At 41.9% G+C, this 25,774-nt stretch overlaps 2 protein-coding genes across 3 annotated transcripts in view; one reads left to right on the top strand and one right to left on the bottom strand.

Annotated features, from left to right (window-relative positions):
• Positions 1 to 7,746, top strand: part of DFFB (DNA fragmentation factor subunit beta) — a 25,443-nt gene extending 17,697 nt beyond the window's left edge. For both annotated transcript variants that reach the window (XM_027843898.1, XM_027843897.1), the window contains 2 exons: positions 4,522 to 4,622; positions 6,915 to 7,746. In XM_027843898.1, the coding sequence (XP_027699699.1) occupies positions 4,522 to 4,622; positions 6,915 to 7,149 (336 nt within the window). In that variant the 3' untranslated portion in view covers positions 7,150 to 7,746. The remainder of the gene's footprint in view (positions 1 to 4,521; positions 4,623 to 6,914) is intronic.
• An 8,927-nt stretch (positions 7,747 to 16,673) lies between these two features.
• Positions 16,674 to 25,210, bottom strand: CUNH1orf174 (chromosome unknown C1orf174 homolog). The gene is made up of 4 exons (XM_027843809.1): positions 25,106 to 25,210; positions 19,115 to 19,228; positions 17,533 to 18,042; positions 16,674 to 16,804 (listed from the first exon to the last, which is right to left on the bottom strand). The coding sequence occupies exons 1-4, from the start codon at positions 25,118 to 25,120 to the stop codon at positions 16,700 to 16,702; spliced, it is 744 nt and encodes a 247-aa protein (XP_027699610.1). The 5' UTR covers positions 25,121 to 25,210; the 3' UTR covers positions 16,674 to 16,699.
• Positions 25,211 to 25,774: the final 564 nt, after the last annotated feature.

Genomic DNA, 25,774 nt, shown 5'->3' with positions numbered 1-25,774 from the left:
ATTGACGAAGTGGAGCATCTTAGGAAGGATATTGACGAAGTGGAGCATCTTAGGAAGGAGATTGACGAAGTGGAGCATCTTAGGTCGGATTTTGATGAAGTAGAACATCTTAGGAAGGATAGTGACAAGCTGGAGGTTGACCAGGATAGTGAGGATTCTAAAAATCATGTCATAGAAGGGGTTTTGGGTTAAGTGGGAGAAGGTTGATTTTTTTTTTTCTCAACATAAGAAAAACTCCCTAATAATTAAAGCTGTACAAAAATGGTAGGTAGTGAGCCATCAAACTTGAAATGGAGGCTAGATGACCAATAAAGCAATCAAAAATTATTTTACTGAGACCCTAGTATAAGCCAGGGCACTGCGCAGGGCACCCATAGATACAAAGGCAAAAGAAACAGTTCCTCCCTTAAGAAACTTAATATCCAATAGGGTGAACAAAGTCAAGGATAAGATAGATACAAGGTTTTTTTGGGGGTGGTGGTAAGGCACTAGCAGGGGGAAGGGTAACTAGGAGCAGCTTCATGTAGAAGGGAGCACTTGTAGAAGGTGAGACTTGAAGGGAACAAGGGATTCTAACACACAGAGGTGAGGAGAGTGAATTTCAGACATTGAAAACAGCCAATGCAAAGGCATGGAAATGGGAAATGGAGTGTCTCCTTTGAGTAAGAAGAACACTTGGGGCGATGATAAAGGGGATTCTTATTCCACTATGGTTTGGACTATCTGGGCACCGAGGTCCTTTGTGTCTCCGAGATTGTATGAAAGAAAGCTGCTACTTTGCCTTATGGTTACTGCATGATAGTAGAAATCATTTACGGCCTCTAGGTGGCACCATAGTGCATAGAGCACTGAACTTGGAATTAGGAAGATTCATCTTCCTGAGTTTAAATGCGGCCCCAGACACTTCCTAGCTGTGAGACCCTGGGCACGTCACTTCACCCCATTTGCCTCAGTTTCCTCATCTGCAAAATGAGCTGAAGAAGGAAATGGCAAACTGCTTCAGTATCTTTGCTGAGAAAACCCCAAACAGGGTCACGAAGAGTCAGACACAAATGAAACGACTGAGATGTAGTTCTGGGGTTCAAGCCCGGGCTTGGAATTTGAGTGTCAGTGAAATCCCAACTGGATGGTGAGATCAGAAACAATCTATGTACCAGAAATGTACTAGTATTCTTTTCCATATGAGTCAGAGTTTGTGGTAATCATCTTAAAAATGATTATACATATTATATATTATTTATATACCTTCTGCCTATTATTATATAGATTATGTTGTTGTTTGGTTGTTTCAGTCATGTCCAACTCTTCATGACTGTTCAGTCATATCTGACTGTCCATGACCCCATCTGAGGTTTTCTTGGCAGAGATACTGAAGTGGTTTGTCCATTTCCTTCTCTAGCTTATTTTACTGCTGAACAAATGGAGGCAATAAGGGTTAAGTGACTTTTCCAGGGTCACACAGCCAGTATCTGAGGCCAGATTTGAATTCAAGTCTCCCTGACCTCATGCCCAGCACTCTATCCATTGTACCATCTAGCTGCCTACATATATATATATATAATATATACATATGTATATATATGTACGTATGTATGTATATATGTAGATATATATGTAGATAGATATATAGCTATATGTATGTATATATATGTTGTATGTTATTATTTATCTATGTCAGGACCTTGAAACAAGATTGCTTGGGTTTGGGTGGAGGGGGAGTGATTCATATGCAAATCAACCACTTCCTTGGCCTCTTCCATTTTTCTTCTGCAGTAGGTCTGGCAGATTTTGTCTGGCACGGTGGTGATGAGGACCTGGGGCTTTTGCTAATGCCTTGTCCCTGCTGGGGTGTGAATAGCAATTCAAGTGGCACTTTTTGCCATTTATAAATTGCAAATTGAATTTCCAGCATAATCCACCTCCTGAAGCTGTGGCCTTCCTATAGTTTCTAAGTGGTTTGAGCAGCAGGTGGCATGATGCTCAGTCTTCAGTCAGTGTCCAAGCGAGGGAAGGGACATTAAAGAGTTCCTGCTGCAACAGACTGCAGTTTTTCTCATCTTCTTTTTTGTTTATGTAGATGATTGTAAACAACTCTGACCATAAAGACATCTTTCCTACAGTTCAACTACTTTCTATTGAGTGTTTACTAGGAAGGCAGCATACCGGAAGAGCTAACCTTGAATTCAGAAAGACCTAAGGCCTATCTTTGACACTTACTGACTGAGTGACTCTGGCCCAGTTGCTTAACCTCTTGTTGCCCCTAGGTCACTCTCTAAAGCTGTAAATTGTAAAGAAGGTGCCAGCCTACATTGGCAGAGGGAGTGCCCTCACCTAAGAGTCTGCTTTGCTAATGAAATCAGACTCCCTAATCCCTAGCCTTCTGTATAAAGCTAAGGTATTAAGAAGAGTTGTGGATATGCATGTGAGGAGGGAGTATGTATACCAGGAGTTCCCTCCTTTGATGACCTCACAAGTCTGGAGTCCAGTACAAAGCACTGCTTTATAATTCTGATGGTCAGGGATGTGGAAGTTCAGAAAAGGAAGGATTTTGGCGAAATCAGAGAGGGCTTTGTCTTGGGCTGGGTCTTATGAATTTAGACGAGCCAAGGAGCAAGGGAGGGCAATCCAGGAGGAGGAAGAAGACATGCACAAAAGCATGGGAACTACAAGGAGGATGATGATGCAGTTAACTTTGTCTTCTACTCTTTCCTCATCACCGTCTCATCCACTGAAGAGATATGCTCTGCATAAAAAGAGCCATATATCCACCGTGGTCCAGAAACAACTTCTCTGTCCTTCCTTTGTCTATCCCATGTTTGCTAGAATAGTCACAGCAGCACAGAGCTTGAGAATGGGAAGGGACCTCCCCAACCAGCTAGTCCAACCCATACGTGAAAAGAATCACTATAATATCTCTGACAAGTGGTTATTGAGCCTTGATTTGAAAGACCTTCAAGACACATGGTGCTCAGTGCACACAGCAGTGGTGCAGTGGGAGTCTAGTCCTGGCTTTGCCGCTAACCAGCTAGGGGATGTTAGATAAATCACCTCTGTCCTTTAACTTCATTCTCTAATTCTGTATAATGAAGGGTTGCATCAGACCCCTTCAGCACTTCTTAAACTGTGGGTTGATACCCCATGTGGGTCAGAGATGGAAGGGACCTGGATTAGATGACCTCTGGGGTCCCTTCCGTCTCTGACCTTCTGTGACCATGTGAAATGAAGACATTCTTTGAGGTACTAAGGATTTGAAATTGGAAACTTAGTCAACAAGCATTTATTAAATGCTGATTTTGTGCTATGGCACTATGCTGGGTTCTGGGACACAAAGAATGGCAAAAATGACATCATTCCTGCATATCAGGGCTTACCAATTTAATGAGAGAGGATAGATAAAGAGAAAGAGATAGGTGAATGGATGGAGAGAGAGAGAGAGAGAGAGAGAGAGAGAGAGAGAGAGAGAGAGAGAGAGAGAGAGAAGTAAATGGGTGAATGAATATATGGATGGATAGGTAGAAGGAGAGAGAGGGAAAAAAGTGGAGGAAGAGAGGAGAGAGAGAGACAGAGAGACATACACACACACACACACACACACACACTCACACACACACACACACAGAGAAGTCCCAATTAGTGTGAACAATGGATCCCCTGAAGTAGTTGCAGTATTTTGATGCTTAGTATTCTAACTACCTATTTCCATTGGGTTTGAACCAGTTACCAAATTTTCCAGTTAAAACTTCAAACACTGTAAATTCAAGTGTGTTTGGCCACTTGAGGAGATTAATTATTTAAACTAGTCATGATGTGGCTGTATAACATTTATTCATTTCTTATTATGTGCCAGGCACTGTGCTAAGGGATGAGATCCACAAATAATTTTGAAGACAAGTTAGAATGTAATAATGCATAATGTATAGGTCACTTCTATAGCTAGAATCATAGTAGGTACTTTAGTAGATGCTTAGTAACTGGTTAAATTAGAAAGGTAGAGAACTTATTTTGTCTAATCTGGAGCATAGAACCTAAGAAATTTTCTGGTTGGAGAGTTCATTCATTCATTCGTTCACTCATTTGTTCATTCATTCATTTAACTGCTCCTTAGGGATGAAAACCATCCCTGAGTGTAGAGAGGCTGCTGGTGTTTTTTCAATTAATGAGCATTTATATTCTCCACTTCCATTTGGAAAAAGAAAAAGGAAAAACCAAACCAAACCTTTGTAACATATGCCCAATCAAGCAAAAGAAATGCACACATTGGCCATGTCCAAAAATAGATCTCTTCTCCTACCTCTTTAAGTCCATCCCCTCTTGATCCAGGATGTGATATCTAGTTTTTCAGCTTATATTATTGTGAGCTTATTTCCCCCCTCCATGGGAAGCCATCTCCCATTTTATCATAAAATCCAATGTGATAATGGGATTTATTTTTACTGAAATTCATTTTACTCATCCCTTTGATGGATGGATGACGAATTCACTGGAGTTTAAATCTACTTGTCTCCCATTTTGCCATTTTAGGGTCCTTTCGATTTGGATGCTTGTTTGTCTAAACACTCCATCAATCCCTATAGCAACCGGGAAAGTCGAATTCTCTTCAGCACTTGGAACCTAGATCACAAGTAAGTAAAGCTAGGAATCTTCAGCACCATTCATGTAGCCAGAGCCAAGTGACCCAACCAAGAGAGCAGCATGTCTGCTGTTAATAGGGATAGGGACCAGATGTGTGATTTCATTGATACTGGGAACTCCTTGGTGAAGGAACTCCCTCTACTAATACCTTGCTGTCTTAAGAGAGTTACCTAGAAGGTAAAAGTGAAATGACTTGCCAAAGGTCAAATAGTCCCCTTGTATCAGAGGCAGGATTTGAACCCATGTCAATCTGGCTCCTTCAAGGCCAGTTCTCTATTCTCTGTGCCAGGGGAGTCAAACTCACATAAAAACAGGGACCACCCAACTATACCTAAGGATCCCTACAGGCTTTGAAAACTACATATTAATATCATCTATATTCTATTGTCTTTTTTTTATTAATTTTGCTAAATATTTTCCAATTAAATTTTAATCTTGTTGGGGCAATACACTGGGCTGAATGTTTGGTACTTATGTGTTAGTGTTAATTAACCTTGTTAGAGTGTCTAGTAACTTATCAAGATACTTAATTTTATAGTGATTGGTTATGGCAGCAAATCAGAGGATGGTGCTGATACAGAGATGTAGTGGTACAGTGGGCAGAGTACTCCGCTTGGAGACAAAAGACCTGGGTTTGAATCCTGACTGTGACACTGTGGAACTGGATTACTGTGACCAAAGTCTGGAGAAGACAAGATCTGGGGGCCACAGTGGTTGTTTTCAAATATTTGAAAAGCTGTCATGGGGGGGAGGGATCAGATTTATTCTGTTTAGCCTCAGAGGGCAGATCCAGGAAGAATGACATAAAGTTACAGAGAGGATGGTTGGACCTCAATTTCAGGAAAAAATAAACTCTGTAATGATGAGAACCATCCCAAAATGGAATAGGCTGCCTTGAGAAATGGCGGCTTCCTCTTTCACTGGAGGAGTTCAAGCAGAAGTTAGATGCATGGTATGGTGTAGTAGGGGTATAAAAGTGAGCTAGTCCTTGATCTCAAGGAGTTTATATTCTATTGGTGGGGAAAGTACAGATAAATTAGTATAGGCTATGTAATAAATGGGGCAGCTAAGTGGTGCCATAGTGCACAGAGCACTGGGCCTAGAGTTCAAATCCGGCCTCCGACACTGACTAGCTGTGTGACCCTGGGCAAGTCACTTCACCCTGTTTTTCTCGATTTCCTCATCTGTAAAATGAGCTAGAGAAGGAAATGGCAAACTACTCCAATATCTCTGCCAAGGAAATCTCCAAATGGAGTCATGAAGAGCCAGACATAACTGAAAAACAGCAAAGAAATTTGAGCTAATAGTTAAATAGCACCTACTATATATTAACATAACAGGCAACATGGTATAGTGAATAGAGAGCTGACCTTGAAGTCAAGACTTGGGTTCAAGTCTCATATCTGGTAAATACTAGCAGTGTGACCCTGGCATATTACTTAATCTCTTAATGCTCTGGGCTTCTCTCTAAAGATGCTAAATTTTGGAGACAGAGCTGACTTGAGCGTTCTCACTGTCAGTGAGATTGCAAGACATGCCCTTATTCTTATCACTTGTACCAGGTACTGGGGTAGGGGAATAAAGAGGAAAGAACATTTAATAAGTGCTTATTGGGCACCAGAGGCAGTATATGGTGTGAGATGTTGATCTACATCTAGTTTCTGCCAAATTGCTTTCCAGTTTTCCCAGCACTTTTTGTCAAATAGTGATTTTTTTGGTCCCAAAAGCTTGAATCTTTGGGTTTGTCAAACACTAGATTATTCTGGTTATTTACTACTGTGTATTGTGTACTAAATTTATTCCACTGATCCACCACTCTATTTCTTAGCCAGTACCAGATTGTTTTGATGATTACAGCTTTGCAATATAGTTTGAGATCTGGTACTGTTAAGTCACTTTCCTTCTCATTTTTTTCATTGATTCCCTTGATATTCTTGATCTTTTGTTATTATTTTTTTCTAGCTCTACAAAATAAATTTTTTTTGGTAACATGCCTGACGTTCTTTTCAACATGGAACAAACAAAAATATAAATCCATCTCTGGGAATTGTGGGAGGAGAGCACTAGAAACTGGAGGGCCAGGGGAGGGAGGAGCCAGTAAAGACCTCAGGAAGGAAATAATATCTGAGCTACATTTTAAAGAAAGAACCTGCTAGAAATGAAATTAGGTTTAGTGTGTTGTCTAGTCCTCAAATGAGTAACTAAAAAACCTGTTCTTTTGGTTTGAGGAGGGAAGTTGCCCACTTTCTGAGAGCCAATAACTAGTTCATCTTCTCTTGCAGAATAGAAAAGAAACGCACCATTGTGCCCACCCTGACTGAAGCTGTTGCCGAGCAAGACGGGAGAGAAGTAGACTGGGAATATTTCTATAGCCTGCTTTTTACCTCCAATAATCTCAAATTGGTACATATTGCCTGCCATAAGAAAAGTAGTCATAACCTCAGCTGCGATGAGACTAGGATTTACAAACCCAAGAAGCAGGTTGTCAGGAAACGTGCTGCCCGCAGACGTCAATGACCTCTCTCCTATCGCTTTCCTGGGTTTTAGAGCCAGAAGGGGACTCGGAGATCATCTGCTCCATTCCCCTAGTTTTACAGAAAGAGAAACAGGTTCAAATAGGAGAAGAAGCAAGCATTTGTTAAGTGCCTACTATGTGTCATTCTCTGTCCTAGTGCTGAGGATGGATACAAAGACAAAAATGAAACATAAAATGATATACAAAGTATCTACAAAGAAAATGGAAGACAATTTTTGTTTTGGAAGGAACGATTAATAGCAGGTGGCATCAGGAACATCTTCCTGTAGGAGGTGGCAGTTGAGCTGTGCTTAGAGGAAGCTAGAGATTCTAAAAGATGGCAGTAAGGAAAGAGTGCAGTCTAGGCACAGGGCGCAGCCAGTGGAAAGTCAGGGAGCCTACCTCATATACATATCTGATGGTGCCTTAACGCAGGGCCTCCATAAAGGGGCTACTTTCTGTCTGTCTCTCTGGCTAATTCCAAGCTTACAAATGCATGTTTGTCCACATGTCTGTTTCCGTCTTTGTGTTGTTGTTCAGTCATGTCCTACCCTTTGTGACCCCATCTGGCGTTTTCTTGGCAAAGATCTTGGAGTGGTTTGCCAGCTCATTTTACAGATGATGAAACGGAGGCAAACAGGATTAAGTGACTTGTCCAGGGTCACGTGGCTAATAAGTTTTGAATTTAGGAAGGTGAGTCTTCTTGACTTCAGGCCCAGTGCTCTATCCACTGCGCCCCCAAGCTACCTCATGTCTCTCTCTATATACATATATATGTAAACATAGGTGTGTATGCATACACACGCACACACATATATATCCATTCAGAGTGGCCAGGAAAACTTTGGATCAAGTGCCACCTTTGACACATCCTGGCTATATAACCCTGGGTGTGTGGCTTAACTTGTGCTCTAAACAACTGTCTAAGTTGCTGAGAAAGTGCTGACCTGCATTGGTGGAGGAGTTTCTTCACCTGGGAGTTCCCCATACCAGTGAAACAGTGTTAGTCCCTATCCCTCTATCTCTCTGTCTGGCTCTCTGTCTCTAAGATCTTTGTTTATATAGCTATGAAGTAGCTCTAGCTAGAGCCCTTTCCTTTCCTTTTTCCCTCTTCAATCTCCCAATTTCTTTTGATTTCGAGGTCTTTCCCCTTGGTCATGTTGTTAGTTCTGCTATTAGAAAACAGATTGTTGGGTGCTCAGCATGAAATAATAGTTTCTAGCTATGAGAAAATGGTGCTCCGTGAACTAAGGAACTTTCTTCCCTCTGTAATTTATCCAGTATTTTGTTGAATCAAGGCACATTTTCCACAGTAAAAAATAGTGATCCTTGCTTTTTATAATTCTAGCTTGTGGGGTATAGGTTGTTTGAATAGGCATGTTGGGTCTCTAAGCCACTGGGGGACATAATTCTGTTTTGTGAACCTTATGCATGAATTCTCACCAAGCTATAAGTGGGCTGGTGGTGGTGGTAGAGGGAAGTGTGTGTGTGTGTGTGTGTGTGTGTGTGTGTGTACGACATGTAAGAAGGAACTGGACCTGTTTTCAGGTCATGATTATCAATTTGGTAGTAGTGGGTTAGAGAGTGACTTTAATTTTAACTTAAAGTTTGTTTTTCCTGTGCCAAATTTCCTTTTATCTGAGAAAATGATTCAAGTCATCTTCCTGAAGCATATATGTTGAATTAAAAAAACCAAACACTTCAATTTGTAAATAAATATTTATTAAATGTTTACTGTGTTCTAGGCAGGACAACAAGGTGGTGCAGAGGAGAGAGTGCTGGGCCTGGAGTCAGGATGACTCATCTTCATGAGTTCAGATCCAGTGTCAGACACTTATAGCTGTGTGACCCTGGGCATGTCACTTCATTGCCTCAGTTTCCTCATCTGTAAAATGAGCTGGAAAAAGGAAATGGCAAACCACTCCACTGTCTTTGTCAGGAAAAACCCAAATGGAGTCACCAAGAGTTGGTTACACCTGAAATGACCGAACAACAACAAATGTTCTGGGCATTAGGGTCACACAGCTATTAAGTGTCTGAGGCCAGGTTTGACGGAATGATTCTTCCTGACTCCAGTCCTGGAGCTCTATTCACTGTGGCGCCACCTAGCTGCACGAGGGGCATAGATATTACCAACCTTTTCTTCTTCAAGCCTCCCACACCACTCCCTCCTCAATCCTCTCTGCTGAGGACCTTGACTCATGATTCATGGAAAGAAAGTGAGGACATTCATTGAGAGATCCCTTCACCCATTCCTCCTCTCCCAACACTCTGACTTTGTCTCCCGCTATCTCTTCCTTCACTCCAGCCTCTGAGGAGGTGGCCCTTCTGTTTGCCAAGACCATCCCCTCTGCATGTACTCCCCCTTCCCCGCCCCCTGTCTTACTCTCTCCCATCTTCTTTAGCAGACTACCCATATCTACTGACTCCTTCCTTGCTACCCATAAACAAACCCATGTTTCCCCTTCTTGAAGCAGCTAGGTGATACAGTAGATTGAACATTAGGCCTGGAGTCAAAAAGACCTGGGTTCAAATCTGACCTCAGATGTTTACTAGCTGTGTGACTCTGAGCAAATCACTTAACTTCTGTTTGCCTCAGTTTCCTTAGCTGTAAAATGGGATGGAAGACCAAATGAGATAATATTTGTAAAAGTGCTTAGCACAATTCCTGCCCTCCTCTTTAGATTCCCACCCCACTACCTTTACTGGATCCTACTGTGCCCACCATATTCCTATATTCTTCTTCCCTTGTCAGCTACACTCCTTACCATCTACACTTGATCTCTTTTCATCCTCTCAGGCCTTTCTAAACCTTCTGTACTCTGGCTTCCTGAAATCATTCAAATGAAAATGCTCTCTCCAAAGTTCCCAGTGATCTCTCTATTGATCTTTTCTCAATTCTCATCTTTCTTGACCTCTTTAAAGCCTCTAACACTGTTGATCACCTTCTGATCCTGGATATATACTCTTTCCACTCTGGGTTTTCATGACTGCTTTCTCTTTTGGTTGTCTTCTTATCTGTCTGACCCACTACTATGGGTGTGACCTGCAGCTCTGTCTTGGGCTCTCTTCTTTTTTATATCTATAAATATCTCAGTGGGTAGCTAAGTGGCACAGTGGGTAAAGTGCTGGGTCCAGTCTCAAACACTGACTAGCTGGGTGACCTTGGGCAAGTCACTTAACCCTGTAAAATGAGCTGGAGGAGGAAATGGCAAACCACTCCAGTATCTTTGCCAAGAAAACCCCAAATAGGATCACAAAGTTGGACACGACTGAAAAAAACGATTGAAACTCTGTCAGTTGGTGACCTCACTGGCTTAGAGATTCAATTGCCATCTCTATATAGATGATTCCCAGATCTGTTTATCCAGCCCTAGTCTGTTTCTTGAGCTCTAGTCTTATATCACCAGTTGTGTTTAACATTTCAAACTGGATGTCCTGTAGGCTCTGAAAGGTCAACATTACCAAAATAAAACTCATCTTCACTCCCTCAGCTCTGCCCCTAAAACTCCTTCATGAATTTACCTATTACTATTTTTTAAAAAATTTTACATTTTTTTAATCAGCAAAAATTTGCTTTCCCTGCCCCTGAAATTGAGAATGAAAGAAAACAAAATCCTTGTTAGAAATAGGTATAGTTAAGTAAAACAAATGTCCACATTGGCCATGTCTAAAAATATGTCTCATTCTGAACTCTTGAGTCTTTCATCTCTCTGTCCGGATGTGGGAAGCATGTTTCATCATTAATCCTCTGAAATTGTGGTTATTGATTACACTGATCAGAATTCCTGATTCTTTTGAAGTTGTTTGTCTTTACCATGTTATTGTCGTTCTCTTGGTTCTGTTCACTTCACTCTACATCAGTTCATGTAAGTCTGCCCAAGTTTCTCTGAAAACATTTTCATCATTTCTTATAGCACAGTAGTATTCTATCCCTTTTATATACCAAAGCTTGTCCAGACATCCCCTAATTTGTGGCTGCCTTCTCAAATTCCCATTCTATGCTACCTCAAAAAGAGCTATAAATATTTTTGTGTAGTCTTAGAGTTTCTTAGGTCTAATCCATCCCTTAATCTACCTTCCCTCTAATTCTCCTTTTCCCTTTCTCCCCTTTCAGGAGGTGGCTGGTGGATTCTTTCTACTTTTCCTTTTTGTTCTAAGAGATCTGGACAGTTTTCTTCATACAATTTCTTGAAATAATATCTAGGATCTTGTTTGGTCATGGCATTCAGGTAGTGCAATGGTTCTTAGTTTTTTTTTTTAATCATCAATCTGTTTTTTTAATCATTAATAGTTGAGATACCTTCCATTTTCTTCTGGTTTTCCAGACTTTGTTTTAATATTTTGGTTGTCTGATAAAATTATTGGCTTCTTTTGGGTCTATTCCATTCTAATTTTTAAAGAGTTTGTTGCTTGGGCAAGATTTTGTACGTCTTGTGCCAAGCTAATTCCTTTTCCAATTTTTTTTTCTTCCATAGTTTTCACTTTTCCAGTTTTTTTCCCTCTAGCCCTCTCATTTCATTGATCAAAACATCTTCTTAGCTCTTTTTAAAGCACTATCTCTTTCAAGAATTCTAGTTGAATTAGTGCTCATGTTCTGTTTTTCTTTGCGACTTTGCTTGTAGATTTTTAGAGTCATTCTCTTTTTCTGAATTCGTGTCTTGAGCATCTCTGTCGCCATAGTAACTTTTTATGGTGTTGTTTTGGGGGGGGGTTGTTCCCATTCTGAGCTGGTCCTATTGCTGGGGGATCTCAGAGACAGCTCAGATGGGAAACTTGTAAGCTTTCAGCCCTACTAAAGTAGTCTGATTCAGGGTAGAGTCTGATTCCTTTCCCCTGGTCTGCATGCTACAAGTTCCTGACTTGGATTTGGGTCTGAGCAAATTAGATTACTGCTGGACTCAGCCCCTATCAGCCAGCTAGGAAGTCTTGCTGGTTCAGTGACAGAATTACAGGCTTCCCTTTGTTCTGGGATTCCCACCCTAAGTATTCGTCTGCAGGCTTCAGACCGGGCTAAAAGCTAAAACTGAGACCAGCTCTGCTCTGAGCCATATTGCTGATGCTTGCTTCTGTACCTGTTCCTTTCTTGCTACACAGCCCAGGACCGATGCTGCCCAGCTGTGTCTGTGTGTGTGTGCTACCGTCCTCCTAGTCATCTAGGTTCAAAACCTTGGTGTTATCTTCACCTCCTGTCTTTCTTATCCCTGTCTCTGTCTTGCTTATCCCACATATTTGATTTGTGGCTAAATCTTGTAATTTCCCCACAACACCTCTGCTATACCTCTCTTCCCACTCACATAGCCACCACCCTAATTCAGGCCCTCTCATTACTTCTCACCTGTTCTATTGTTGCAGCCTTTCAAATTGTTTTCCCTAGCTCAAGTCTTTTTTGCCCGCTCTCATCCCTCCTAAACTCAGTGATTTCCCTAAAGCATGCATAGGTCTGACCTTGTCACTCCCTACCTCAATGAACTTCAGTGGTTTCCTATCATCTCTAGGAATAAATAGAAAGTCTTTTCACATTGAATGCTCTAGACAGCTTGGCCCCTTTCCAATCATGTTGCATTCTTCTCTCCACAAACCCTACAGTCCCGCCATTCTGGTCTACTTGACAACATTGCATCATTCATCTCTTTGCTTTGGTCTCTCTCTCCTGCATGCCTGGAATGCTCTCCATCTTAGCTTGTGACTTTTTGAATCTCTGCCTTCTACCCAGCTCAAGGACTACCTCCCCCAGAGTCTGGTCCTCTCGTGTTACCTTCCTGTAGTCTGTATTTGTCTTGTATGGTTTGATTTATGTATACTGTCTCCCCTATTAGAATTAAGCCCTTGAGGACAGGGAAGGATATTTTGTGTTTAGTTTTGTTAGCACAGTTTAGGAGGGACATTGACAAGCTACAGAGAATCTAGAAGAGGGTAACCAGAATGCTGAAGATCCTTAGGTCCATGCCACATTAAGGTCTGTTTACAGGAATGGGGATATTTAGCCTGGAGAAAAGACAATTCAGGGGGCATATCAATCTTTTGAGTACTTGAAATACTGTCCTATGGAAGGTGGTTTGGACGCGCTCTCTTTGGCCCCAGTGGGCAGAACTAGGGGCATGGATGTAAGTGCCAAAGAGCCAAATTCAGGGATGATGTCAGGGAAAAACTTCCTAATGACAAGCTACTGCTAAGTAAAATGGAAACACTGCTGTAAAAGGTAGTGCTTCTTCAGTCTTTCATGGTCTTCAAGATAAGACCAAAGGACCACATTTCAGGGAGTGGCCACCAAGGTCCCTTCCAGCTCTGAAATTCTGTGACTTAAATATCTGTGGCAATGGGGAATCTGGAAAATGTGAACAAATGAAATTGAAACAATCAAAAACTTCAACTTTTAGCAAAATTGACATGAATTAACATCCAACAAAGGCACAAAAACTGGCCAATTGATGTTCTATCGTGTCCAGCCCAAACACTGGGCTAACAAGTGAGCAAACAGGATCGTGGGATGTTGATGGGAGATTCAATCCTCTCATTTTACAAATGGGAAAGTTATTTGCCCAAGATGAACCAATCAAGTATCAAGTATGAAATGCCTACTATGTGTCCACTCACTGTGTTAGATGCTGGGGCTACAATTATGAATGAGACAATCCCCAATTACAAGGAGCATCCTTCTAATATGGAAAATGTACACGTTATGTGACAGAGCTGGGATTCTAACATAGGTCCACAGACTCCAGATCTGGGGGAGGCAGATTGATGAAGTGATAAGAATATAATCCTTGATGATAGGGGAAGACAGATTAAAGTTTGACCCGTCTGATGGTGACATTTTAAATAATCATAAAACAATTTTTAATTGGGATTGTAAGTCATTGCCTTGCTAAGCCTGTTCTTTTCCTGTCAAAAGAATATCTAGAACATCTAACCCTCATTTACTTTGAGGATCAGGTGAGATTAGTTATTTAAGATGTGTTGCAAACCTTAGAACATTGGCGATGTCATCTATTATTTCACCAAAGATACCTTCAAGGAAAAAAACAGGTTTAGATAATGTACAAACTGGATCAGCATGCTCTGACAGCCTGAGTCCTCTGGCACAGTTCTGTCATCTAACATTGTTTTTGAGAAGTTTTATCTGCATTTGGTAACATAAGCCTCCTCTTGTCAGTTTCTGATAGCACAGTGAAAGCAGCAGTTGAAATGCTCATAAATGTCTTATAAGTGCCACAGGAATATTCAACTAATTTTTTTTGCAATGCATTTTCATACTTTGGCTAATGATTTTTTTAATAAAGAAAATGTCTCAAAAAGTTTTTATTTTGTACCTTATTAAAACCTGGGAATATCATACATTTCACTTGACGTAGTCTTGTTCCAGAATAATTCTGAATTGGCCGATTTAGAACCACTCAGATCATAAAACATTTTTTAAAAATTTCCTTTGTGACGTTATTGGTTTATGTGAGGATTTTATTCCTAGGTGTAAAACTAATGTTTTTGTGCACCTTCTCCTTGCTGCTTCCTTGATCTTCCCCCTCCCCAAATACTCCATCAAGTCTGGTCTGGCCACCCCTGCCCCCACCCTTGCCTTCTAACCTTTGACCTTGTAGTGTTTACCTGGACTGCTCCCTCCTTGGGCCCTTGTGCACCTTCCTGGTGACCCTAGCTGTATTACCTTTTGTGCCTTGATTTCCCCAACCAACTTATCCTTGTGAGGCAGAGACAGTACTTTTATCCTCTATGGCACACCGTAGACACAATATGCAAATGCTGGTTGCCCTAGAAGCTCAAAGGAAGGTCCGATACAGATGATTTTGCCTGAAACCCTCATCTTAAGTCTAGACAAGCATCTTAGCAACTTGGAGCACTTAATCACAGGCAATGCACATACTTAGCAGGACTGGCTGTATCTGAAGAACTTAAAACATTCCCAAGTAAACTTGGGTGGAAAAGCACTAGATTCATTTGTGAGAACAAATTAACTCTGGGTTAGATTTCAAATGGGGAAAAAAAAAAACAGCAATTTTTTGAAAGTGTTATAAACCAACATGATGGATAATGATGTTACCATTTGAAGTTAAAAACTGCAAATGAACAGGGCACCATGAATATACAATCTTTTCAATATAACTTTTTTATTGGAACACAGCAATAATAATGAGCAGTACTGGTAGATAACATTCTGATTTAATTTAAAAAAAAAGTACATAGAAACTAATAGAGCAAACACAAAATTCTAAAATTTTGAGGCAACTCAATTACCACCAGTGAGAGGTGTTATGATTAATAGTCAAGTTCATGCAGTAATCTCAAACTGTAAATTATTTTCCCAAGCTTTCTATGAATGGATTATAAGCAACATGTCCATGTTATTAAACGTATTGTGGTTCACTGACCGATAAATCACAGAATTATTTTAAGTAAGAGAAGGTCACATCTCCTAATGGGAAAACAATCAAATTAAAAAGAAACTGGCTGCTGGGGAAAAAAATAAGTCAACTAGGGCAAATATTTTGAATGACATATGAGATGAAGTTGAAAAATTTCTCTTCATTTTAATTTGCTACCAAACTATTTTACAAATGAAGCTGGGGAAGAAATTAGAGTATATTCAACATTATTTACTATTTTTTTACTTGTAACACCTTACACAAAGATATACTGGATAAAAAGGAAAAAAAAAGTCCCCACAACGCTGAAAAGTAAATGGGGCTCTTTCCTCTTAGGTGGAGATCTACTTTTATTGCAATCTTCTTCTTTGAGGTTGTTTAATGGGTGCAGGAGCCTTAACACTAGTCAAACCCTTAGGAGAAAGAATCAGGTGCTTGGTCTTTAGTCAAATAATTGCTTTCTCCATTAATGGGTTAAATATTTCTGGAAGGAATAATACTATCCACTTAGGGACAAAGTTAAAGCTTCTTAAAATGTAATTGTAAAAAAACAATCTTTTCTAGTGTTAAAGACTTCCTTTGCAAACTTAACTTAAAACATCTATAGTAACCACTAGTCCATATGTATAGGGAAACAGCAAAAGTAGAAAAATCACTCAAGGTGAATTTATCAGGTAACCTGCAGGAATCATCAAATAACCTGAACTGGTAGTAGAACAGAAGCTTGCTTATACATTGTAAAAACAAATTTTAGATGGCATTTTTATATGTATAAATGTGCCACCCTTTCTTAGCCCCACTGGGCTTACTCAAAGCATAATTTATTATAAAAAACAATATATGTGCTTTACTAGAAGGTATAGTTGGAGCTGCCATGGTTAAGAACAAAGCAATGCAAAATTTTCTGCCCAATCATCCCCCAAAAGAAAAAATAGAAGCTTTACAACCTGCAAGTTCACCTCAATGAGTTTCCCATAGTGGCTTTACAACCTTATCAACTAGGAGTAACAAAATTACCTTAGCTTACTTTTCAAGCTAGAAAGTCCCCATGGGGATAGATTTTATATTGATACTGACATGTGGCAACTAGACTCATCTGTAATAGCATGACATTGGTAACTGTCCTTAATGTATAAAAAATAGAGATATAATTTTTTAATGTTTTATTAAATATCTACATTTCTGCATCATCATCATCATCATCTTTGGCTCTGAAGTGCATTTTTCTGAATTCCCGTCTGCTCATTGAAGGACAAGGTGGAGAAACTGGCGGAAGGTCCTTGGGGAAAAGAGTAAGATATGGAGTTTGTTAATGAAAATTGTTATTATTTCCAACCAAACTGGCCTCCCTGCTGTTCCTACCATGACATTCCACCTAGAATTCCACACTCCTTCCGTGCCTCGACTTCTTAGAATCCCTATCAAGCACTGCCTCCTCCATAAAGTCTATTGAACTCCCGCTTCCTGTACCCCCTCCCACTCCCCAATTACTCTATGTCCCCTCAAGAGAAAGCAAGTTGTGGACAGGGCTGATCGTCTTTCATCTCTATGTCAATAGTGGTTAGCACAGTGCCTGGCACATAAACATCTATGGATTTGGAAGTTCCCTCCAATGATGCCAATCCCAACCCACCTAATGCTTGCCCATGGCCATCAGTTGGCCACAGGAAGCCTCCCCAATGTACTAGAGGAGTACCTGGCAGAGTAAAGAAATTGCTTGTTGAGTGAATACATTTCATCCACTTTGACTTCTTCTTGCTCGTTTAACCATAACTTGGGAACTTAGGAACACTGGCACCCCATCGGATGCCAGACCTAAGGCTAGAAGGGACCTCCAGCATCCAGCCCTTTCATTGTTACAGATAAAGAGAGGGCCTCCATAAGTGGCAGAGCTGGATGTGAACTTGGGGCTGGGGCCTCCATGTGTATAATCTTTCCACTCTAACACACTGCCTGCCCACCCTGTTATTTTTCAAAGGGAAAAGAGAATAAATGACTTATTCTTACTTGCATGAGCTCGACATTTCCAAAGAATCGATTCACTGGCATTGGCTGATTGCTATCTTCGTCTAAAAAGATGCTACTGTCTATGTGGCACGGTGTCTTCTGGGGATCTGCCTCCGACCCAGCCTCCCCGAGCAGCACAGCACCATGCTTACACATGTCTTCCTCTAGCAGATTTTCTTTATATTTTGAGGGGGCCAAGTCATTTTCAGTCTTTGTTAAGCAACTGTTGCCCACCTCTCTGGAGTGACCGTGATGAGAAAGCCCATTCTCATTCCTTTCTATTTGCTGCTCACAAATCTTGGAAGTATTAGCTTCGTTACTTGGCGGCAATGCTTTGTGCTCAGCACGCTCCAGAGGCCCATTCTCACTTGAGGTTTCAGATGCTGTTTTTGACAAAGAAGTTTTTTCCTTTTTGGTAGTTAGTTCTCGTAATTCTGACTTGATGAAACCATCTTTTTCATACTTCAGTGTCTTGGAAGTACGTCTCTCAGTTGCTTTGTGTGATGACGCCTGTCAAGAAAGATAAGCTTAAGGAGAAACCAGTGAGCCCATGGGACCTAAGACTATCTTTTGTTCATTTCACATTAGGGGGCAGAATGGTTTGTTTCAACATCTTAAACAATATAAAAGATATAAATGGACAACTCTAAAAGAAAGTTCTTTTGCTTTAATACTATTATAGCAACACAAATTTAAATCAATGATTGAAAAAGAATTTGGCAAAATACCCAAATTCTACTAGGGTTGTTATACTTACCTAATTTACCTAAGTAAGTGGATATGTTTTGCTATATAAACAAACAGAGAAAAGTCATGACTACACTACAATCTTCTTATCTTGGGGGGTCATCAGATCAGTTTTAGGATATTTATTAAAGATCCTTCATCCTACAGATTTAAAGAACAGGCCCAGAGAGATGAAGTATCTCGCCCAATATCACACAGGTAATTAGAGGTGGGATTTGAATCCGGGCCCTCTGACTGCAGTCAGGGTTCTTTCCACTATAATTTGCTGCCTCACAAATTCCACTTTTCTCACATCTGTTAATTCAGTAATTTGCAAAGGAGGATAACAGACCTATTATAATTGAAAGTATGTTACAGTAGGTCCCATAATAGTGAGGCCTCCAGTCCAACAAAAGAGAAGGGATTAAAGTAACAAATAATTGATTTGGTGGCATTTTCTACTGACTCCCTCTACTCTTTCCAAAAAGGCTATTAGGAATGAATTGAGGAACAAAATACAGTAAAGCTCTCACTGGATTGCACTTTGTGTGTTCTCTATCACAGGAAGGATGACAAAGGAGAGGAGAGGCTGAAGAAGTGGGTCCATGACTCATGAACATGACTCCTCACTAAACATTAAGGATAAAAATCGCTGATCAGAGAAAGTGTCTCTTGGGCATCAACTCTAACAGTTTCATTCACTTTTTCTCTAAGACTACTCTCCTCTTTGGAACTGACGATCATTAAAAATGACTTCACAATGATGTATCCAAAGAGTGTAAAATAGATAAAACGGGTCTATGGAAAATCAGATTTTAAAGCTCTTCAGACAATGAATGAATGAACACCATCTTACCAAACACACTGTTTTTGTAGATTTGGAAACATCTACTTCTTGAGCCGAGGCAGCTCTGGTTGCTGGGCAGTTTTTGCTCCTTAGGCGTGCTGAAGAGCGCACCCCGTCTGCAAGCTAAATCAGATATTGAGAAGTCAGGGAAGCGCTGGGAGAGTGCAGAGACCACAGGAGACAATCAAAGAGTCTGAGGAAGGTAGTAAAACTTGGATTTATGTAGCAAGCATGACTTTTGAAGGACCAAGGGGAGTAAAAAGTACAAAATACAAGCTCTTAAAGCAACTGCTAGGTCATCAAGAAAGGCAAAGGTTCTGTTCATATCTATTTCAAGATAATAACAAGCATTTTAATAGCTGCCTACTCCGTGCCAGGCACTGTGCTAAGCACTGGGGATAAAACGAATGGCAAAAGGACAGACCCTACCCTCAGGGAGGTCACAGTACAATGGGGAGAGACAACCTGCAGACAACTGGGTACATACAGGATATACACAGGGTAAACTGGGGGTCATCTGAGGAAGGTGGTGAGAACCTTTCTGGAAGTACAGAAGAGGGGTTTGAGATGGGAGCCTTTGAAAGGCTTGCAGAAGGAAGGATTTGAATACGTTGCTGTGAAGCCCATTTTTATTTCTGTCCCAGTGTTGGCCCTAGAAGCCCAGAGTGAACTAGAATAGCAGCCCAAGTACTTACTAAGTATCTACTACATACCCAGCACCTTTTAGGTGCTGGAGGTCTGAGTACAAAGAATGAAAGGATCCCTACTCATGAGTTTGAATTCTAAGAGGAATGTCAGATAAAGCAATCAGAAAACACTGCTGGAAAAAGAAACTGTAAGCATAGAAAACATAGTTCAGAAGAATTTTCCTGAAAAAATATCAAATGACTCAAATTTAAATGCTTTTAAAATAAATTCAATTTAATAAGTATCTACTATGTGCAAAGCACTGTGCTAGGTGCTGGGGTTACAAAGACCAAAAACAACCTAGTTCCTGCCCTCAAGGAGCTTCCACTCTACTTTTGGGAAGATTGAGAATATTGTCCCTCAAAAAGGAGAATACTTCTTATAATTCTAGGAATTTAGAATTCTTTCTTGGTCCTTCCCCTTCATCTTCCAAGAGACTACCATAAAGAGTTCCAATACACTGTTGAGGGATTTTTCAGCTGTGCCTGACTTTCATGACCTCATTTAGTGTTTTCTTGGAGAAGATACTGGAATAGTTTGCCATTCCCCCTCTAGCTCATTTAACAGATGAGGAAACTGAGGTAAAGAGGGTTAAGTGACTTGCCTAGGGTCACAAATCTTGTGTCTGAGGCTGGATTTGAATCCACAAAGAGGAGTCTACCTGACTCAAGGTCCACTACACTATCCACTGTCCCACCTACTTCCCCCTCTTCCCCCTCCTCCAATACATTACACAAGAATCAAAGGTGTCTCTGTGTAGACCAAAACACACATTTGTCCACCAAGTAGGAGGGACTTTAGTTTTTCCTTAAACTTCTATTCAGTAACTAGAACTAACATAAGTTAACATGGAAAAAAAGTCCGAGTTCTTATCTTCCAAAGAATGAACGAACTTATAAATTATAGGTAGAAACAGCATTAATTTATTTCATTTTGTCAAATTAATTCCGATCTGGTAAATTTAAGAGCCCCATAAGCTTTAAGAGACTGTAAGATACTGGGGGAAAGGGGAATTGTAATAAAGCCTTATGAAACTTTTCTAAAGCCCTGGTAGGAGCTGTTTGGGGTTTTGCTTGTATTCCTGGTACATAGCACACATAGCCTGGCATATGTGAAGCACTACAGAGGTGCTTAATAAATGCTTGTTGATTAACTGTACTAAGGATGAGAGAAATCCACAAATGGGGGAGAGAGGAGTGAATAAGGAGATATTTAAAAAAAACCTGGATCTTTAAATAAGGGATTCCTCAACTTTTCCAAGTGTATCTTATGACATGGGTAGAGAAATCCAGAGGATATAGTAAATATTCAGCTCATCAAAAGACAGAGAGAGGAAAGGAAGGAAAAACCCTCAACGATGTGTGGAAGGGCAAGGTAACTGACCACATGATGTGTAGCTCGGAGGGCTTTTAAGAGTTCCTAAGCCACTGTAAATCAAACACACTGCTGGAGTTTATTGAGGACCGTGCTTCCACCTCCTTAAATCATGACAATATTACAGAATGCTTGGGATGAGAACATTCCCTGGCAATGGGCATATGAACACAAACTGATGCCAAGCCTCCATTAATATCTTTTGTCATGAATAACCATGATAAATATGTTGACCTGAAATATCTAGGTTCCAATTTCACTTCTAAATCTAAATAATCTTTTTATTTACTGAAGGTTGACCAATAAACAAACCTATTAGGGAGCATAAAAACCCTTAACATAAGAGCTACATGTCCTCTCTCAATGTTTTGAAGATAATCTACACAGGTCCAGAGGAGTACTTGCCCCTTTAGCCTGGGCTTTTATTATCTATCCAAATGGTATCTTCTTGTCTGATAATTTCAGGGCTTTGGGAGAATACTCCGGGTGCTTTTGCTAATGACACTGCTAAAGTCTGGGAAAGTAGCCGATTCAAACAAGAAAATCTACTACGACACAGAGTCTGCTGTGTGTATTTCCCATGTCTCTTTTCTAGGATTCTCTAAGCTGAGTTCCAATCCTTCCTTAGGAATGTTTATTTCCAAATATTACTTCACATCTTATTTTTAGGGGGATCAAAGTGGGCTGACCGGATTTCAACAAGCCTATGATCTTGGAGGCACATCACTCAATGTCTCAGGCCTCAGTTTTGTCATCTATAAAATGAATGTTAGGCTTGGGACTGCATGATCTCTAGTGCCCTTTTCAGTTCTATGCTAATTCGGATGCATTAGGTTTTCTGTCCTTAGAAGGCAGTGCTCTGCGGACAGTGAGAACAGACTGGAATGACTGCTCATCTCTTCTTAACTTGCACTGGACGTGGCCTCTGGGGCAGGTAATACGTTCTTTAATCAGTGGAATCTGTGAGTTCATCAGTGCACTTCTTCCAGTGGTAAAGGTGACAATGTATCCCCACCTTCTCATTCTGGGCAAAGCTTGTCAGGTCTTTGCCATCAATCCCCTGGTCAGGAGAGAGGGTGTGCACCCCACCATGCTGGGGGCTACTTTCTAGATCTATCAACATCACATGGCTAACATGCCCAGGGGTGCTCAGTCCGTCATCATCTCTTGTTTGCCTCCTCTTCCTGTCTCACATCTCTTTGATGGTATCCTGTATACCACCTCCTGGTTGACATGCTGCTGCCTACTCATACCTACCCACAACTTTACTTCTCTAATGGCTGTGGCATTAGTCCATGACCCCATAGCTCTCCTGCATGGCCACATACATTCGTTACAACCTATGCTCAAGCCTCTTAGGTTGTTAAGTTCCTGGAGGGCAGGTATCCTCTCTTATTACTTAGTATCCCAACACAAAGTATTGTTTGTATAACTAAACTGAAATTTCTCCCATCCTTCTCAACACTGTAAATTACTTTATCAGTTAAACATGGAGATGCCTCTTAGGGAAATCCCTATTTCCAATTCTATGGAAATAATAATACTTAATATTTATTTGGTGCTTGAAGGTTTATAAAGGACTTTGCCCTCAATTACCTTGTGATAAGTAGTCAATAAAAGTATTATATTTTTATAAAGAAGGAAACTGGGGTTCAGAAATGTTAAATAATTGATCAATGTCACAGAGCCATGGTGTGAATCTTCTGGTTTAAAATCAATGTTCTCTGTGTGCTACACTTCCTCCCCTCACTGTTGCCCTGGTCTAGGAGACCAGGCATTTTGCAGTACAGGTTCCAAGGAAAGAAAAGCATGGAGTAAAACTATAAAAACTTCAATTCTACCAATATTCACTGAGTGCTTACTACGAGGATGCTGAGCACCTAGACAGAAGAGAGAGAAGGTTGAAGAAAAAAAAAAAGGTCCAGCACGAGAACTGGCATTTACTTAGCTGAAAGGTTTGTTGTTCAGTCGTCTCTGACTCTATGTGACTCCATTTTGGGTTTTCTTAGCAGAGATACTGGAGTGGTTTGCCATTTCCTTTCTCCAGCTCATTTTACAGATGAGGAAACTGAGGCAAACAGGGTTAGGTGACTTGCCCAGGGTCACACAGCTAGGAAGGGTCTGGGGCTGGATTTGAACTCAGAAGATGAGTCCTTCTGACTCCAGAGCTGGTACTCTATCCATACTTCACCACCTAGCTGCCCCAAGCTGAAAGGTTTACAGAGATATTATTTGAACCTCACAACAACTATGTGAACAGTAAGCACTACAGGCAGTATTTATCTTCATTTTACAGAAGAAATTGAGATGTGAAAAAAAAATGTTAAGCGACTTGCTCAAGGTCACACATCAAGTGACTGACAGAAGGGGTGGGAACCTAAATTTCTCTGTATGCCAAAACCAGCACTTTATTTACAAGACTCCACTGCCTCCATGGATCATAGATTTAGAGCTAGAAGGAGCTGGGGAGATCATGTAGCCCAAACTTCTGCCTTTTATAAAGAAATTGAGGAGTAGAGATCATAAGATCATAGATTTAGAACAGAGGGGCCCTTAGAGGCTAGGGAGTTCTACACCCTCATTTTACATGAGGAACTTGAGGCCTTGAGAAGTTGCTTGAGGTTAAGTATAAGGTAGTAGATGAGGAGTACATAACAGAAACGGGGTTAGTTAAGTGACTTGTCCAAGGCCACACAATAGAATGTGACAGATATTGATCTGATTCAGGTCCTCTGTTTTCACATTCAGTCCTCTACCACATTTTGGGATTACAGTTTGATTCAATTCAACTAGCATTTAGTGATGTCAGATAGTGTGCAAGGTGTTGGGTACAAAGATAAAAATGAAACCAGCCTCTGAACTCAAAGAGCTAACAATTGACTAGGGGGAAACAACATACACAGATAAACAACAAAGCCAAAAACCCACAATTTGTGTATATGTACATGTGTATGTGTGCAGCTGGGTGATTCATTTAGGTTAACAATTTTGGGGTGGGGGTTCAGTTAGTCAATCAGTCACATATTAAGCACCCACTATATGCCAGGCACTGTGCTTAGCACCAAGGATACAAAGGAAGGTTCAATACAGCCCCTGCTCTCAAAGAGCTCCCAATCTCCGATAGTTAAATTGGGAAGGAAGCAGAATTGAAAAAATTCTCCTAGTCAGGCACCTGGATAAGAGGGTGCAGACTGGGAAATTGCAGGAGGAATTCACTACACAAAGTACGGAAACTGAGGCAAGGATACACTTCTGGCAGTGTGACCTAAGTGTAATATAATTCCACCACTGTTCCTGTCTCCCCCTCCTGACGCCCACCTTAGGTCCCAAGTGAGACACAGCCAGGGCCCAGAGATGTTTGGAGGGGTGGGCCCGGCACCCCGAGATCCCAAAGCACTGGGGAGGGGGCAGCCCCACGGCCAGGGCAGGTGAGCATCCTCCGTCGGTGCCCTCAGTTATCTGACCCAGCCTGGACAAAGAACCCCCAAGGGGGGAGCCCCTTGTCCGTGGGGCGTGGCTTAAACTGATGGACCCGCCCCTACAGAAACCCTTAAAAAGGCGTGGCCTGAACCCAGGGACCCGCCCCCCCGGCCTCCGTGGGCGTAGCCTAGAGCACCGCAGAGGGACGAGAGGGCGTGGCCTAGCGCTCCTGGGGGCGCGGGTCCTTCGAGGTGGTCGCGTGATACTATCCTTCTGCGGGGGGGGGGGGTATTCTGGTGGGCGTGGCACGGGCGGAGGGATCCCGGCCCCACACCAGCCTCTGGCCCGAAGGAGGGGGACTGGGGTAATGGGCTCGCGTCACAGGCCGCGTCCCGGGCGGCGCAGTCCACCTTACTCGCCCCAGCCCCCCCGGTCCCCCGGCCTCTCCGCCCCTACCCCCGTCTGGACGCCGCGGGCCGCACTCCCACGCCGGGGCCACGGGGGCACCCGTTCCCTCACCTTCCGGCTCCTCATGAGTCTGAGGCGCCGCCGCCACCGCGACGTCCCCAGCTCCCGGGGCTAACGCTCCCTTGCGCACCTGACCCGCGACCCGGGGAGACACCAGCCCGGGGCCGCCGCGTCCTCCGACGTCTACGGCCGCCTCCGCCAATCAGGAGGCGGTGCCGCCGGGTCACGTGACCCAAAACACGTTCGGTCCCGACTGAGAGGAGGCGGTACGGACTTCACGAGGCCGGGAGGGTGGGCGGGACTTAGCGCCGTGGCGCGGGAGGAGGGGGGGAAGGGCGGAGCTTGCGCGAGCGCACGAGCCGCCATGTTTGTGAGGGGCGCGCGCAAGGGCGGCCACCTTGTGTCCGCCATGTTTGAACGGGGTAGGATGAATCCATAATCAGTTATCCAGAAACTTGTAGTGATACAATGACAATGAATGAGACAGGAAATGACCCAGGGTTCTCAGATAGATGATCATGGGGTCATGGATTTAGAGATGGAGGGCGCTTTAGGGGTCATCTTTCCCAATGCTCATAGTTTGCAGATAAGAAAACTGAAGTTAAGTGACTTGCCCAAGGTTACCCTGGTAGGGCTGGGATTTGAACTCAAGTCCTTGAGGATCCTGCAGTTTTGCGGGCTGACTGATGGAGAGTTGATACCACCGACCCGCATTGTAAC

Source organism: Vombatus ursinus, unplaced genomic scaffold (genome assembly GCF_900497805.2).
Source record: "Vombatus ursinus unplaced genomic scaffold, bare-nosed wombat genome assembly UNPS02014932.1, whole genome shotgun sequence".
Taxonomy (NCBI): Eukaryota; Metazoa; Chordata; class Mammalia; order Diprotodontia; family Vombatidae; genus Vombatus; species Vombatus ursinus.
This window is presented reverse-complemented; position numbering and strand designations above follow the sequence as displayed.